Source organism: Colias eurytheme, chromosome 6 (genome assembly GCF_061535395.1).
Source record: "Colias eurytheme isolate Ceu_HAF_F1 chromosome 6, ilColEury1 Martin Lab GWU primary, whole genome shotgun sequence".
NCBI lineage: Eukaryota > Metazoa > Arthropoda > Insecta > Lepidoptera > Pieridae > Colias > Colias eurytheme.
The window spans coordinates 1393182-1410203 of record NC_142985.1 but is presented as its reverse complement, the minus strand read 5'-3'; the positions used below and the strand labels follow the sequence as shown (position 1 = coordinate 1410203).

The 17022-nt window shown below is 31.4% G+C and overlaps 6 protein-coding genes across 7 annotated transcripts; 3 read left to right on the top strand and 3 right to left on the bottom strand.

Annotated features, from left to right (window-relative positions):
* The first annotated feature begins 30 nt into the window (after nt 1-30).
* uri (unconventional prefoldin RPB5 interactor) lies at nt 31-3365 on the top strand. Its single transcript, XM_090102421.1, has 4 exons — nt 31-165; nt 236-479; nt 2006-2630; nt 2866-3365. The coding sequence occupies exons 1-4, from the start codon at nt 136-138 to the stop codon at nt 3299-3301; spliced, it is 1335 nt and encodes a 444-aa protein (XP_089958547.1). The 5' UTR covers nt 31-135; the 3' UTR covers nt 3302-3365.
* A 600-nt stretch (nt 3366-3965) lies between these two features.
* Nucleotides 3966-5194, top strand: mRpS11 (mitochondrial ribosomal protein S11). Its single transcript, XM_090102420.1, has 4 exons — nt 3966-4253; nt 4392-4623; nt 4753-4818; nt 5016-5194. Exons 1-4 carry the CDS (start codon nt 4084-4086, stop codon nt 5121-5123), a joined length of 576 nt encoding a protein of 191 aa, XP_089958546.1. The 5' UTR covers nt 3966-4083; the 3' UTR covers nt 5124-5194.
* Nucleotide 5195: 1 nt separating this feature from the next.
* LOC149907419 (uncharacterized) lies at nt 5196-7748 on the bottom strand. The gene is made up of 6 exons (XM_090102419.1): nt 7511-7748; nt 7231-7427; nt 7047-7100; nt 6505-6972; nt 5879-6094; nt 5196-5333 (listed from the first exon to the last, which is right to left on the bottom strand). The coding sequence occupies exons 1-6, from the start codon at nt 7614-7616 to the stop codon at nt 5247-5249; spliced, it is 1128 nt and encodes a 375-aa protein (XP_089958545.1). The 5' UTR covers nt 7617-7748; the 3' UTR covers nt 5196-5246.
* A 319-nt stretch (nt 7749-8067) lies between these two features.
* LOC149907418 (coiled-coil domain-containing protein 124) lies at nt 8068-10241 on the top strand. The gene is made up of 4 exons (XM_090102418.1): nt 8068-8356; nt 8582-8761; nt 9491-9597; nt 9806-10241. The coding sequence occupies exons 1-4, from the start codon at nt 8198-8200 to the stop codon at nt 9987-9989; spliced, it is 630 nt and encodes a 209-aa protein (XP_089958544.1). The 5' UTR covers nt 8068-8197; the 3' UTR covers nt 9990-10241.
* Dph2 (Diphthamide biosynthesis 2) lies at nt 10158-14946 on the bottom strand. Its single transcript, XM_090102417.1, has 6 exons — nt 14694-14946; nt 14496-14608; nt 14205-14425; nt 13780-13989; nt 10975-11234; nt 10158-10672 (listed from the first exon to the last, which is right to left on the bottom strand). The coding sequence occupies exons 1-6, from the start codon at nt 14835-14837 to the stop codon at nt 10241-10243; spliced, it is 1380 nt and encodes a 459-aa protein (XP_089958543.1). The 5' UTR covers nt 14838-14946; the 3' UTR covers nt 10158-10240.
* Nucleotides 14947-15736: 790 nt separating this feature from the next.
* Nucleotides 15737-16850, bottom strand: LOC149907416 (14 kDa phosphohistidine phosphatase-like). 2 transcript variants are annotated; one of them, XM_090103317.1, is made up of 3 exons: nt 16675-16850; nt 16404-16591; nt 15737-16167 (listed from the first exon to the last, which is right to left on the bottom strand). In XM_090103317.1, exons 1-3 carry the CDS (start codon nt 16751-16753, stop codon nt 15973-15975), a joined length of 462 nt encoding a protein of 153 aa, XP_089959443.1. In that variant the 5' UTR covers nt 16754-16850; the 3' UTR covers nt 15737-15972. The 2 variants fall into 2 exon arrangements, with proteins under 2 accessions (XP_089959443.1, XP_089959444.1); XM_090103318.1 differs by having other exon boundaries at nt 16654-16797.
* Between the last annotated feature and the right edge of the window lie 172 nt (nt 16851-17022).

Below are 17022 nucleotides of genomic sequence, written 5' to 3'. Positions count from 1 at the left end.
TCAAAAATGTCAAAGTGACGGTCAATTACTCATTTGTCAAACTCAAACATCATTTTCAAAATTTCAAATATATTTTACACCTTTTTTCAATTTATTTGTATTTTTTTTATTTATAATTAACTATTCAGTCTCACCATGAATTTTCTCGATAATGTATTCAAACAAGTATGTGCTAATAATATTATATCGGCTATTTATCACTTTATCAGGTTATAACTTCTTGTTTTTGTTTCAGAGTTTAGCAGAAAATGAACGAAATTTAACATTTTGGCATGACTATTTGAATAACCTTAATTCTCTGGATTTTAGTACATTTAGCGATAAGTTAAAAGTGCCTATTTTAGTGCCTATTGGTAATAAAATATTATTTAGAGGAGCTCTCAAACATACAAATGAAGTTACAGTTGCTCTTGGAGCTGATTATTTTGCTAAGTGCTCAATAAAACAAGCTGAAATATTACGACAACATAGAATAAAAGGTATTCAAGAAATCTATATAATTACCTCATATTTTACTGTTTTAGTGTAGAATCAATTCTTAGTTATCTTAACTGCAAATTTGTATTTAAGCCTATAAGTAAATATTAAAAATGAAGCCAATTCTTGAACTGGGTATAACCGCGAAAAATTGTACCGTTACATTCATGACATCATAACAAACGTTACATACATGACTGAATGTTACTTACATGACCATTATAAAGCTTAGTACATATATCAGTTATCTTTTCTTCCTAGCATTAAAAAGTTAACGTCGACACGGTGTCTTACACTCACACGACAGGAAAAAATGGAGATATAGGTAGGTAAAACCAATTCATATCATTAAATAATGAATTAAAACAAAAAGATGCATAAATCAAAATTGTATTGAAAAAAATTTATATTTTTTCCGCTTTTTATTCCTTTCTGCATTTTTCGTTTGTAGTTCTTTATATTTCTCGGGATTTTGAACTTGTAACTTCTCTCGATATTTTTTTGCCTTTCGGCATTCGTCAACGCCATCTGTAATTTGATTTTCTCATTTGAAAAAATAATTAATAATATATATGTATAATCCAATGATATCTCGCACATCAAAATCCGTTCAGCCATTTAGATTTGAAAATATTATCGTCCTTTTTTCGCGCAATTTTTTAATAGACCTATGTGTTCTAAGCCTAACAATATGTCATGACTGTAACGTAACACATTTCGTTACACATCGTTACAATCATGACAAAAAATGCGGGCGACATAACCTTAAATTAAAATTACTACTCGATTGTGAATGCTAAGAACCACGAAGTAGTCTGATTCTTTAGTTTTATAGTAAACCTACGTAAAGATTTATAATAATAAGACAGAATATATATACTTACCTCGCAATCGAACACTTTAAATACCCTTTTTTCGAGCGACAAATCTCACATCAATACAAAACACCATTTCTCTCAAAGAAAAAATGGCTGCTTTTGTTTTTTAAATTTTGCCAGCATGCCAAATAGTGTTGCCACTCAATAAAATAAGAGAAGGATTCTGATAATTCTTATAGTATGGCAGTTAGAGACGTTACATACGTGACGTTACACACGTATAAAAAAAGTGGACAGTTTTTTAAATAATAATAAAAAAAAGATTAAGGCCTTGTGCATTAAAAGATTTTTATGTACATGTTGAATAAGAACCGAATAACTTAAATTTTTCATAAAAATGCGAGTCAGTCATACCATTTCGTAGGGGTTATCAGTTTTTGTCACAAGGGTGTTAGGTGGACAAATATTTTTTATATGGACAGAAAAGTGGAGCCAGTAAAAAAAATATAAAATAAAATATTTCTGCAAGAGATAGATTGAGTTTTATGAAATAATCTAAAAGAACACAAGCATACCTTTTATTACATATCTAACAAAACACTTGTTGTCAAAAAACGTTGATGCCATATGAGAAATAAAATGGGAACATTGAAAAAATAATTCATGTACAATTTTTCGCGGTTTTACCCAACTATGCTATTATTTCACAGATGCTCAGGCAAAAGTAGATCTGTACACAAAGGAGAAAGAATATTTAGAAAATCAGTTAACATTTAATGTAAGTAATGTATATGAACAACCCGGTCAAGACATCATTGAGACTTGTACAGAAGATGAAGACAAATTATGGAGGGAAAAGCATAGAGAAAGAGTCAGGCAATACAATCAGAGTGAGGAAAAGAAAACAGAGAAGGTTGAAAGTGAAATGACTGATGAGGAATTGTGGAATAGGCTAGAGGAACTGGAATTACAAGAAGAATTGGAAGCTGAATATAGGAGCATGACAAATAGAAATGATTCAGACTCAGATGGTAACGAATCCTTTATAGTGAAAGATGAAGAAGCCATCACCTTTCCACAAAGTACAAAGCAAACTGAGCAGCAGAAGGAAAATAAAGAAGTTAGTAGAAATATTAAAAGTGATACCAATAGAGAGGTTGACACAAAATCAAAGGTAGATTTATTAAAACAGGTTATAGATAGGCAAAAAGATTTAGAAGTTAAACTTATAGAATTGAAGAATAAGGAGAGAGGTCGATGTCAAACAGAACAAGATTTAATAGGTAAATTGGATGAAATGGAACAACTTGATGAGCTCGAAGATGAAATGGAAAGGTAGATAGATTTTTTGTTTACTAACTGGAGTTATGTTGTATCTAATTGCTAATCTTTTGATCTTATTACATTTAGATATTTTCATAAAATAGGAATTACAATTACAATAACAATAATTTTACTACTAATATTTTTCCATCTCTTTCACTTTCTTCGTTTTTAGAATTACTATTTCTGTTTAAAAAGCATTATCAAAGCTTGTTAAAAGACAATTTTTGAACAATTTTTTTTTCAGATTAGATGATATTCTAAATGAAGATTCAGATGATACTGAAATATCCGAAGAAAGATCAACATCTCTGAAGAAAAGTGTTTCATTTGCTGATGAAGACAACAGTGAAACATTAGAAATAACATTTAAACATTCAGATGTAGAACCAAATACAGAACCATACATTCCTGACAAGGGAATAACCAAACCAAGTGATATATATGAAGCATATTCTAATTTATTTATTGATGGAAAAACTTCTATATTAAGAAAATCTAAGTATGACAATGATAAATCAGAAACAATTGCTCCAGAAATAACAAATGTACAACCAGAGGAGGAATTGAGGCACACTATTGTTGTAAAGGATGTTATAGAAAAAGCAGAATGTAATGAAAAATCTAATAACCCGTCAAGACCAGTTAGTTTGTTTAAAAAGAGAAGGCAACAAAAACCATAGTTGCATGATTGTAACAATTTGTTATTAATTAAATACTAAACAAAAATCAGCACTTTTCATTTAATCTTGACACATTTTAATTTATTAAAATTTTTAGTGATTACCATTTGTATGTAAACTCAAACTCAAACATTTATTTATTCAAAGACTTCTTCTAGAAGCACTTTTGAAACGTCATAGGTACATATTTTTAACATTTACCATTATTGTGTATTCAACACTAACAAGTTTCAATGGTAAGTTCAAAAGGTATGAAACAGCGTGCAAATGAAAAAGATATAATTTTTGTATTATTGCTATTCAAATGCTTTCTTTTGCACATTCAGCGTGGAATATTTCATTAAATGGGGAATAAACTGGTGGGAATAAAAGTTTTATTATAAAATCATATTTATTGAAACAATAACAAAAATATAATATTGGTACCTTAAAACTATCAAGTTAAATCTTGTGTAAATATGTGTTCTCTATTTTTTTAAATATCATTTATTATTTGTTTAATTGGTTTAAGTATAATTATTGATCCATAACACAGAGCAAGTAATATATTGTAGTACCCATACCCATAGTAAAACGGCAAGACCACAAAAGCGCTCAGAATTTAAAACTGTCATAATTGAAATTGACAAGTGACACCGACAACACAAGACGTATGATAATTGATAGCTGTCACTTGTCAGATCCATTTATTTATAGGTTAGGACTTATTTTTAATCGGACGAATTTCTAAAAACAATTATTTAATTGTTGTATGATAATTTATGTGGTGATTTAGTCTTAAAATGTTAAACGCAATCAGAAATAGCTTACGCGTCTCTGTTGGTAGCGTCGTCCGATCGTTTCACACTGCGGCTCCTTTATCTAAGGAAAAATTTGACCACAAACGAATTCCTGCAGATGATGAAGGAGTACAAGGCGAAAAGATTATAGATTTAGATGCCGTGTTAAAACAGTAAGCAAACATTTCTTCAGCTTCATTTTTTCAATTCTAGCGGTCAACCTAAGCCCACATATTAATGTTAATATAATATTGTTCTTGGTAATCTTTTCAAATTTGTTTGATAAGGAACAACTTAAATTTTGTTTTCAGGAAAAGGAACTTATTTCCAACATTGGAATCAGACAATGAGCTACATGATGGAGTGCTGTACAAAGATTTGCCAATTTGTAATATAAGAGTTTCACATAACAATACTATATTCACAATTACAAATGCTGATGGCACAGTGAAACTTATTAGGTCTTGCGGTATGGAAGGTTTTAAAAATACGAAAAAAGGGACAAATATAGCTGCTCAAACAACAGCTATAGCCATTGGCACTGTAAGTATTCTCATACTATTCCTAAATATAAAGATATTTTTGTATTCACAATATTCTAAAGTATTTTCCCATATCCATTTATTAGTAAAATGCAGCATGTTACTTAATATTGTCTTTCCAATTTTGTAGAGAGCTATTGATAAAGGATTTAGAACCATAAGAGTGAGGGTGCAAGGTCTTGGACCAGGGAGATTGGTGAGTATACCTCTGTTGTTCTTTGGATTGGAATGATAAATAATATATACTGTCAGTTCACTTTGAATTTTTCATGTTTTAGATGTTCAATATTTCATCTATTATTTTTTTATCTATCTAGCTATAATCTGTTAATCTCTTAATATTTATTATTAATTCTGATTTTTATAATATTAATTTTCATTGAACTATTCCAGTCTGCTGTGAAAGGGTTAACAATGGCTGGTCTTCAAGTTGTATCAGTCACTGATGCTACTCATGTTTCATGGAACCCACCAAGACCAAGAAAAGCTAGGAGACTGTAGAATACACCAATCATTTTTCTTATAAGCAACTAGGAATATATTTAGTGAATAAAAAAAAATTTGAAAATAGAAAAAAAAATGTTTAATTTATTTACAAACAGGTTACATAATATTATTATCTACTTAAAAACCATATTTTGATTGTGTCTGTCTCTTTGTCATCCTGTTATTCGCCCATTGGTTCTGAAGTTCAGCTTCATTTGCTTTAGCCTGAAAAAAAAAATTAAAAGAAAATATAGATCTTACATAACTATGATAAAAACATGATGCCTATGAAATGGACTAACAGATTAAAATATATACTTTTTAATACATTACAATTTAAATCAGTACATAGTATAAAACAAAGTCGCTTTCTCTGTCCCTTTGTATTCTTAAATCTTTAAAACTACGGGTTTTGATGCATTTTTTTTAATAGATGAGTGATTTAAGAGGAGGGATTTAGTATATAATTTATTAGGTTTTAGACAAAGCGGGCGAAGCCGCGGGCGGTATGCTAGTAAAAAAATAAGTAACATTTTACTAAGTTTTATCCAAACTGTAACTGTATCATTTAGGGCCGATTTTTCAATGCTTGGATAAAACTTATCCGTCCAATAATGTATAAAACTACCATTTTAAAAACGAATTCTAATTGCCCGTATTTGACAGTTTACATGACATTTTAATATTATCGTGTAATACTTTATTGGATGGATAAGTTTTATCCAAGCTTTGAAAAATCGGCCCTTATATGAACTTAATTTAGAACTTACTTGATGTGCCAAATATGTGATCTGGTGTTTCCGTTTCTGCTGACTGGTCGGTTCGTTGCCACGTTTCTTACTGTGCGATTGCCGTTTCGTCGTATCGTCCATCAGACCCCTGAGCAACATTTCCCTTGCATCTTTGAGAACCTCTTGTTGATTGATATCCACAATTTGAATCTCTTCCCGCTTGCGCTTTCCTCTCGTGCCACATAATTTCAATATCTACAAAAAATTAAATGACTGTAGATTACAATATTTTTATGAAAAAATTAGGTAACAAATCAAACAAATGCTTAGTGAATTTTTGACTTAATAAATAAAAGAAAAACATGAGCAATAATTGCTTTTAAAATCAACAGCAAAAACATGTAATGTAGTTTTATAACATTATATTTTTCAAAGAAAAACTCGCATAGTTCCCTTTCCCGTGGAATTTTTGGGATAAAACCTAACCTATATTACTCATGGATAATTTAGCTTTCGAATGGTGAAAGAATTTTTAAAATCGGTCCAGTAGTTTATGAGCCTATTCATTACAATCAAACAAACAAACAAAGTTTTCCTCTTTATAATATTAGTGTAGATATAAGTTTCTTATATCTATCAGCCATTAAACTATTTTTTATACTTACAGCTTCTTCATCCAGCACAGCTTCATTATTTGTATCATTACTGTCTTCTACATTTTGATATGCATCAGGATTAACATCATATTCAGGTTCTACACATTCCGGTTCCAATTCCACAGGCTCTTCCTTTTTGAAATAAGACTCAATACTTCTCGGTTCCTTTTTACTTGATGACTGTGCTTCAGTACTGACATCAATATCCAAAGCCTCATCTGCAGGGGGCAATTCCACTGTCTTATGAATTGAGAAAAAGTCATTTTCTATATCTTCATCGCTATCATCAGAATAGTCTGCTAATAACAAATTCTTTGTTTCCACTTTAGCTTTTTTCATGGGAGATGGCAGTGGACCTTTTTTCTTAACCGATGCGGTTTGTGGTTTTTTCGTAACTGACTGTGGTATTAACATTTTGGATGATGTGCCAGTTCCATTTTTAGGCTGTGGTAACATACTGAGTAATCCTGATTTTTTCTGTAATAAAGCTTATTGATATGAATAGGAGCATAAAGGCAGAAATTCATAACAGCTATCATAATCCCACTTACCCCATTTGCTGGTTTTGGTCTCACACTTGGAACTGTATCTTCAACATCTTTAAACTGGAAAATATGACAAGAAATTATGTAATTTATGTATTTTTTTTTTAATTTTTATTAAATAAAAGGAAATTACATACAAGTGTTGGATGACCTCAATAAATAAAATAAAATAAAATAAAATTAGACTTACATCATTCAAAGAGGGTACTGTAATTCTTGACTTGGGTTTTACAACTTCACTTATTGTTGCCTTTTTATGAAGAAATTCATCATCTTCCTCCTTGACTACAATTTTCTGAGTAGTAGGTTTTGGCAGCTGATTAAAGAGATTCTGGTCATCGTCGGGATCGTTTTGTTCAACAGTGTTAGATTCTTTTGGTGGCAAACCTACAATGGGAACATGAATGTTAATTTTAATAAAAAAAATTCAAGAAATTATATAAAATGAATATTGTCCAATTATATTTTACCTTTCAAAGCTTGATTTAAAGAAGTAGCAGGTGTAACAACGTGGGTTTCATTTTCATCCTCTTCATAATCACTTCCATCACTATTGTCGTAAGCAACCAATGCCATTTTCTTGAATTTTCGATAAATAATGTGTAAGTTTCGTTGACGGATTAGAAGATAGAATATGATGCCTATTTTCAGCAATTAAACACTATTATTTACTATTATTAGTATTTACAATACAATTAATAATATTTTGTATTTACATTTTACAAAATGATTTATTGCAAATGTCAGTGTCAAAAATCGGATGGAATTGACTTGACGCACGTAGAAAAATCTTTCGTAAATGCAAAAGTTACAAATAGATACGAGGTCAATCGCCTCTATTCATGCTTTGGATTCATAATAATATGAGTTCAAGTAAGTATAGTTCTATAGGTATTGTAGTGAAAGTTCTGAAGTAAAATGTGTTTTTCGTGTTTTTCATGCGCCATAATATTTTTTTTTAATTTTCCTCTCTGTACCCTCTAGGCTCTGACTGTCAAATTGTCATTACTCATTGTCAACTTCAAATAGAAGAAACAGCTGGAAGGTGGCGAAATATTTGTTTTTACGCTCACAACCTAAAATATTAAATTAATAATAAATCCGAGTCTAATATACGTACAATTTTGTTAAGCTAAAAAGGATTTCAAATTGCCAAAATGCCAAAGAAGTTTGCCGGTGAAAATAGTAAAGCAGTCGCTGCTCGACAACGGAAAGAAGATGCGAAACAAGAAAAGGACCAGAAACTAAAAAAGATGATCGAGGATGCTGAATGGGATGACAATGACGAAAAATTGAAGAAAAAGCAACAGAAAAAGGTTACTAGTAGTTGTCTTATCGTTTTTTTGCTTTATTGAATTTAATATTCAACGCGTCAACTTGCATTATTGCAAGTGAACGCGAGTCATAAAGATATTAAAACAATTTCAGATAATTTGATTTAAATGTTTTCCTTATTAGAATATTCCTAACAATTAAAACACATGGGTAACAAAAACAACATTTAAGCTAACATTATTTATACTAAATGTAATTTATTTCAGGAGGAACAAGAGAAAAAACGCCTAGAACAGCTTCAAAAGAAAGCGGAGGCAAAGGCACTTTTGGAGAAAGAGATGGAATCTATAAAGGGCAAAGCTATTCCGCCACCACCAAAGATAACACGGGCACAAATCACTCAAATGAAGGAAAAGACTATTAAGGCTGAACCTGAGAAACCATTGGTAATAATTATTAAATTTAGTGAAGTCCCATGTCCCCAATTGGGGTAAGGGGCATTATGCATATATCTGTTTCACTAATCGATTTTCTTTAGGGACAAGTAGGTGATCAGCCTTCTATGTCCTGCCAGACCGAGACATTTTTTTTTTTTCGTCTCCACCGGGAATCGTACCCAGGACCCCTCGGTTCTACGCTCACGCGTCAACCGCTGTACCAAGGAGGCGGTCAATAATTATTAAATAATCATCTGAATTTATAGCTTTATGAAAGTGTTGAAAGCAAGATAAAATATGGCTTCTGTGTCTTTAATGGAAAACTTATCAATATCACATCTCTTTAGAAATAATTGATTGGTTCTCTTTTTTACCTGGTTGTAGCACATATGCTTATGCAAACAATAACATTTAAAATAGTACCCTTTGCTGGCATGTCTAAAATTATGAGATAAAGTGTATACTGGATTTTTATTGATTGTTGTTATTTGACTAGACTTCTTTTCTATCCCATAATTAATTGAATTATAGCAGTCCGCCCCGGCTTCGCTCGTGGTACCTACATGTTTGAACTATCCTATCTCTCAAGTTGGATCGAACTGCACATGGTGTGTGAATTTTATTATAATCGGTTGTTTAGTGGTTTAGGAGTCCATTGAGGACAAACATTGTGACACGAGATTTATATATATTAAGATTGTATTCTCTTTCCATCCATTATCATAATTTTACTTTCAGCCTCCTAAAGTTGTTGTTGAGGAGCCTGTTCTTACAGAGAACTTAAACAGGCTACAAATTGACGGGGAATTGGCTCAGTCTGTTGATGAAGCTATTTCAATATTGAGGTATGTTTTAAAAAGTTTAAAAAAACATAAGTTCAGATATTTTACCTAAAAATCAGTCAGGAATTGCAAACAGTAGACTTTATCACAAAAGTACAAATCCTAGAATTACACAATTTCAAAATATCTCATAAGATTTATCTAATATCTTATTAGATTTTTAATAGAATATTCATAATTTAAATTAAATGATCAAACAATTTATTTACAGTGATAAGGTAGACGTAGATAAACATCCAGAAAAGAGATTGAAGGCAGCATATACAGCATTTGAGGAAATTAATCTACCCAGGCTTAAAGCGGAGAATCCCTCTCTTAGGCTATCTCAACTGAAGCAAATGCTGAGGAAGGAATGGTTGAAATCCCCTCAAAATCCTCTCAACCAAAAGGTTTAAATGTCACCAGAATTCTCAAATGTGGAAGCTATAGGACCTGAGTCAGTGTTGCTAAAGTAGAAAAAAAAGCGTATCTATGGTTGCAAATGTTCTTGTTTAAATTATAATACATAAATGCATGATATATTTGTCACTCCATAACTGCAGTATAAAAAATAAAAGCAGCAATGAAAAATATAAAAAATAATTTATTGAAAATCTTAAAACATTTATTTGTACGACAATGTAAATAAAAATAAATGTTTTTAAAATTACTCCGGTTCATTATTGTATTGCAGAGGAATTCCTTTACGGCCCTGTTCGACTGTTTTTACTTCTGTTTTGCCCAATTTTTGTTCTAGACCCTTCCAAGATCTATTCTGCAGATTTTGTCCAATGCTTTCCAGTTCCCAGTTTTGTTTTTCTGCTAATTCATTGCTCCCAGTTGCATTTGTGAGTTTAGTTTCCCTTATCTTCCCAGTGATCAGACTTACATCTGTACCTTCGACAACTTCATTTATGTCGCAGTAATGCTTTCTACCCGGTAATAATTGGTCGTAATCCGTTATATGTGATGTGAAATATGGGTCCCTGTTAGTGTTAAGTGCAACTTCCAACTCATATGGATAGACTAGAGGTTTGTAGAAGTCACGCGAGTTGTAAAGATCGTTTTCTGGACAGGCAATCATAACATAGATGTCAATCTGTAACAATTCAATATTTAGATTAAAAATAATTAGTAATTAGAATACATAAGTTTATAATTTATTAACTAATTCAATTCAATGCAAATGTATGGCATTTTATTTCGTGTAATATCACAAAGCATAATATAGGTAATTTGTTTATAATTACACTGAGTTTATTAGAGGTTTCCTGTTCACTTTTACAATATAAAACTCTTATTTAATATTTTATTATTAAGGGTATATTCATGTAACACTTTGTTGCATCTGTTGCAAGCAATGTTTTATAAATATTCAGGAGTAAATTGAACTATATCTACCTCAGGGAAGTTAGCCAGTTTTGGTACATTAGGTTTTCCAACAGAGACAATATAGCTCTTCTTCCCATTTGCTTTGCACAGTTGCTTCATTCTGGTTATAATATCTTTAGTTTCCTCTCCAGCTAGTTTGCATATCAGGATGCCAACTACATTAGCATCCTTGCACTTCTCAACTAAATGCCTCCGTCTTTTGAACCAGGCTGTCTCATTTACAATGGCAATTTGATTTGTGGTTGGGTCCAGTATGTACCACTTTTGAGCTTAGGAATAATATACAAATGAGTTATATTAGTCCATTGAATAAAAAGTTCTAGAGTGCGTGAGTTAGTAACGTAAGATGTTTCTTCGGAAACATGTCAAGAGTCCCTAGGTAATAAACATACTAAAACCCCGGGCCACTAGGAGGAGCCCCGGAGTGGGGGGAGGGGGGAAATGGGTTCATTTTTTCATTTTTTGCTTAAATCTCAAAAACGGTACATGTTAGAGAAAAACTTTCAAGGAAAAGTTGAAAGGCCATAAAATTATCTACAAGTTGTACCTGAATTATTTTTTCATATATCCTACCGTTTCTGAGTTATACGCAGTAAAACATGATTTTGGCTCAAACAATTTCCACATCAATCGATCAAAAAATATTTCTTTCTTCCAAAAAACTCAAATGTGCAACTTGTGACCGGTACTGATAGATTGCTCTTAATTAGGTCTATAATTGGTAAAATAAACACATTCCTCCATGGAAGCCTTTAGGAGGAATCCATTGTCAAAATATTATATTATGGTAGTTTGAGTTACTGAACTTGATCTTTTTATTTTTTTCTTCCAAAAAACTCAAAAGTGCAACTTGTGACCGGTACAGATAGATTGCTCATAATTGGGTCTATCATTGATAAAAATACCAGATTCCACCACGGAGGCGTTTACGGGGAATTGAATTTTATTAGGGTAGTTACGATACTTGAACTTTTTATTTTTTTTCTCCAAAAAAACTCAAAAGTGCAACTTGTGACCGATACTGATAGATTGCTCTTAATTAGGTCTATAATTGGTAAAATAAACACATTCCTCCATGGAAGCCTTTAGGAGGAATCGATTGTCAAAATACTATATTAGGGTAGTTTGAGTTACTGAACTTGATCTTTTTATTTTTTTCTTCCAAAAAACTCAAAAGTGCAACTTGTGACCGGTACTGTTAGATTGCTCTTAATTAGGTCTATAATTGGTAAAATAATCACATTCCTCCATGGAAGCCTTTAAGAGGAATCGATTGTCAAAATACTATATTAGGGTAGTTTGAGTTACTGAACTTGATCTTTTTATTTTTTTCTTCCAAAAAACTCAAAAGTGCAACTTGTGACCGGTACAGATAGATTGCTCATAATAAGGTCTATCATTGATAAAAATACTAGATTCCACCACGGAGGCGTTTACGGGGAATTGAATTTTATTAGGGTTGATACGATACTTGAACTTTTTATTTTTTTTCTTCCAAAAAAACTCAAAAGTGCAACTTGTGACCGGTACCGATAGATTGCTCATAATTAGGTCTATCATTGATAAAAAAACCAGGTTCCACCATGGAGGCGTTTAGGAGGTATTGAATTTTATTAGGGTAGTTACGATACATGAACTTTTTAACTAACTACCCTAATAAAATTCAATTCCCCGTAAACGCCTCCATGGTGGAATCTGGTATTTTTATCAATGATAGACCTAATTATGAGCAATCTATCTGTACCCGTCACAAGTTGCACTTTTGAGCTTTTTGGAAGAAAAAAAATAAAAAGTTCATGTATCGTAACTACCCTGATAAAATTCAATTCCCCGTAAACGCCTCCGTGGTGGAATCTAGTATTTTTAGCAATGATAGACCTAATTATGAGCAATCTATCTGTACCGGTCACAAGTTGCACTTTTGAGTTTTTTGGAAGAAAAAAATAAAAAGATCACGTTCAGTAACTCAAACTGCCCTAATATAATATTTTGACAATCGATTCCTCCTAAAGGCTTCCATGGAGGAATGTGTTTATTTTACCAATTATAGACCTAATTAAGAGCAATGTATCAGTACTGGTCACAAGTTGCACATTTGAGGTTTTTGGAAGAAAGAAATATTTTTTGATCGATTGATGTGGAAATTGTTTGAGCCAAAATCATGTTTTACTGCGTATAACTCAGAAACGGTAGGATATAGGAAAATATGATTCAGGTACAACTTGTAGATAATTTTATGCCCTTTCAACTTTTCTTTGAAAGTTTTTCTCTAACATGTACCGTTTTTGAGATTTAAGCGAAAAATGAAAAAATGGACCCATTTCCCCCCTCCCCCCACTCCGGGGCTCCTCCTAGTGACCCGGGGTTTTAGTATGTTTATTACCTAGGGACTCTTGACATGTTTCCGAAGAAACATCTTACGTTACTAACTCACGCACTCTAGACCCCCCTTGGAGGGACTCATTCAATGGACTATATGCAATATAAACATGATGTATTGCTTATTTGATTACCAATACTTCATTCTCATTAATTAAAACAAAATTCAATAATTTCTTTAAAAAATAAACTTTATATTTTGTAAATTACCATTGCCATGAAAATAAGTGGAGTATTTAGAAGTGCCATGCAAATTGTAGTTAGCTCTGCAATATATGCTTTTGATCAAACTCAAACTCAAACTCAAACATTTATTTATTCAATTAGACTTCTTCTAGAAGCACTTTTGAAACGTCATTAAGTACATGTTTTAACATTTACCATCTTCTCTCTTCGATTCGATCTTTTTATAATTTAATTTAGCACTATACATACCTGGTATTGAAACAGAGAAATTAAAGAATGTCTGTCCTCTGGAACCAATATAGACGCAAATGCAGTCTTTTAGTATATCACTAGAAAATTCTTCATTGTCCTTATTTTTAACAACTCTTCCAGAAAATGTATGGTTTGATTCATTTTTCATATCTATATAAGCAATGTACCCTGTTGGGTAGAGTTGGAACCAATGTTCAGCTAGTTCATCTGAAATCAAGCAATTTTGTATAATTTTATATATTTTGTTATGTAACAACAACTGGATGTAATGTTAAACTTTTTTGTATTCATACTTCTTTATAGTTCGCTTGTAGACAATTTTGCACAGAATAAGATAAAAAAGTGATATAGGGAATATGCAAAAAAGTAATATTTTTGTTGTTGCTATTTTTTCAAATACCTCCAATAACTGATTATATTACCTTTCAAATGTTCAAAACCACAATCATAGAAAAGGCATATATCAGTTTGTGAAGCCAAGTTGATATCTTGTTTCAGAGTGTTTAATGTTTTGGACACATCCAAAGGAGTCTCATTCAGCACTAAATATACTCGAATGTTGGATTTACTGAAGCAGGTGTGTCCATAGTGTATTATGGCATCACTTTGTACATGCATAGCAGCAACAGCATCTACACAACAACTGAAAAAACATATTAGTTTACATATATACAATATGAACAATTTTCATATATCTATTTGAATAATATTACCTTGCATAAGATGTATCACCCAATATGTAAAGATCAGCAGTGGTCTCTTTCTTCAATTCCTCATAAATGCTAGCGCTTAATCCAAGTAATTCATCAGGTAATTGTAAGCACACCTGAAGAACAATTTTACATCAATATTAATCAATCCAAGTTACAATACATTTCATAAGCCTTAATAAGGTTGTGCATAGACATTACCTTTGTATAATTATGCTCGTTAATCCACTTACAAGTCTCACTTATGTGGAATTGTGTATTTATGTCCGTAAAATCATTATTTATGTTCGGGAGCTCCAATTCTCGCTCTATACACAATTGTGCATCGGTAGTAAAATTAGACATGATAAATACTTGCACTTATATTTAAAATTTAATTTACGTTTTATTGTACACGATTAAAAACTGGATTTAAAATAAAAACTATATGTATTTTGATACTGGGGACATCTCATTTCAGTTGCAACTGACAATGGTCAATGTCATGTCAGTCTGACATTGACTTTTATAATTATTTAACAGAATAAAGATTAAGATAGAATGCAAAAACCAACAGATAAAATGAAAATATCACAATTATTTTGCGTTATGTACAAAGATTAGGAACACAGAGCAAGTAATATTAGGAATATCTAGCTTGCTTTTGTATAATACAAAGTATTTTGCATAATTAATTATTAAATAGTACGGTCTATCCGCTATCGTATATCTCTATAATTATCTTCTGTGCGCGTGGTTGTTTCCCCCAAGAAGCTTATATCTAATACAATATACACTATAAGCTTCTTGGTTTCCCCCATAAACTACTCTTAAATGGCTGGATGGATTATAATGAAATTTTTTGACTTCAGGTTAAGCAACGGAAGGGGTTTAATATATTCATTTAGTACCGTTGCTTCACACAAAAAATTATATTGGGTACTTTGTCAGTGGTTTTATAATTTTCAATAATAATTCATTTGCACATTTCATTACTCCATACTATTCAGTTTTAATCCATACTATAACATTATAAATGCGAAAGTAACTCTGTCTGTCTGTTACTCAATCACGCCTAAACTACTGAACCAATTTTCATGAAATTTGATATGGAGATATTTTGATACCCGAGAAAGGACATAGGCTACTTTTTATCCCGGGAAAATGACGCAATCCCGGAAATCCCACGGGAACTATGCGGATTATTCTTTGACTGCGCGGGCGAAGCCGCGGGCGGAAACCTAGTATTAAATAAGTCGTTTCTTCATAAAACTGGTTTATTAAAGCATATAAAAAGTTTACATTATTTTAACTTTGGGTAGATACACTTCCACACATACAACAGGGCTGTTTATTTTCATTTACTTGACTGTAAAAGAGAGTTACATTAAGAAGGAACTAGAAAACTGGATGGTTAGTTCTTAATTAATAAAATGATGTAAGTTGTAGGTAGGCATAAACATAATCAATATTAAACAGCTTATTTTACATAGTGTAATCTTTAGTACCCTTCATCACTGATAGATATAGTATACTCTGGGTAGGCCCCTTTAACAAGTTTTGCAGCAATTTCATGGTCAGCTTTTCCATAACCTTGTGAATAGCCATAAATGTGAATCTTTTTATTATCTGGATCATGAGATATTCTTCCTCCGCCTAATGGTTCACAATCAAGTGGATTAAGTTTGGCTTGTACCTAAAAGGTTGAAATTAATTTAAAATTATTTAGAATGTTACAAAGAAGTATGAAGAAAATTGTTTTGTAATTTTTATAGATGATCAAATCTCGGCTAAATCATTGTTAATGTTGAATTAAGCCATCTAAGAGAATTTTACTTAATTTTTGTTTTGAAAATATAATTTGGCAGCATCAATGTCTGGGCTAATATAACAATAATACAACACATGTTACCAATATATTTTCAGTTTTACCTCATCATATATATCAGCATGATATTCGCATCTTTTATATCCTCTGACTATCGTTATTTCAGGCTCTTGACCATTTTTTCCTTCTTCATAAACTTTTAATAAAATATATTTAAATACACCACTAGGGTCTATGTCGACTAATGGTACACTACTTAATGAAGTCATTCTTCTTATGTGTTGAGAAAATACTAAAAAATATAAATAATTATACAAACAGGCTCTGAATACCGGTATTCATTAGGTTATGTACTTCAAGTTTTTCAAATTTTACTTTGATAGCTCTTTTCAGGAACAAAACCAACTCTCGCTACTGGATATACTACTTTCAGCAGCGCGACTGATTTAAGCATTCGTAGTAATTTAACTTCAATGTATTTTTATTTAACAAAATAACTATTTTTGATTCTAAAATTACACAATCTCATTTGATTGAAATTTGAAATAAATTAAAAAAAATATATCTGTCAAAATTAATGACATTAGTACATTACATTACACTGAATACGAGGGTTTTAAGTATGAGCAAATAGTTTAAAATTAGCTTAAAACTAACTATATAACTCTTTAAATACCCATCAAGTAATTTCGATGTATGCATTATATTATATATATACTTCCA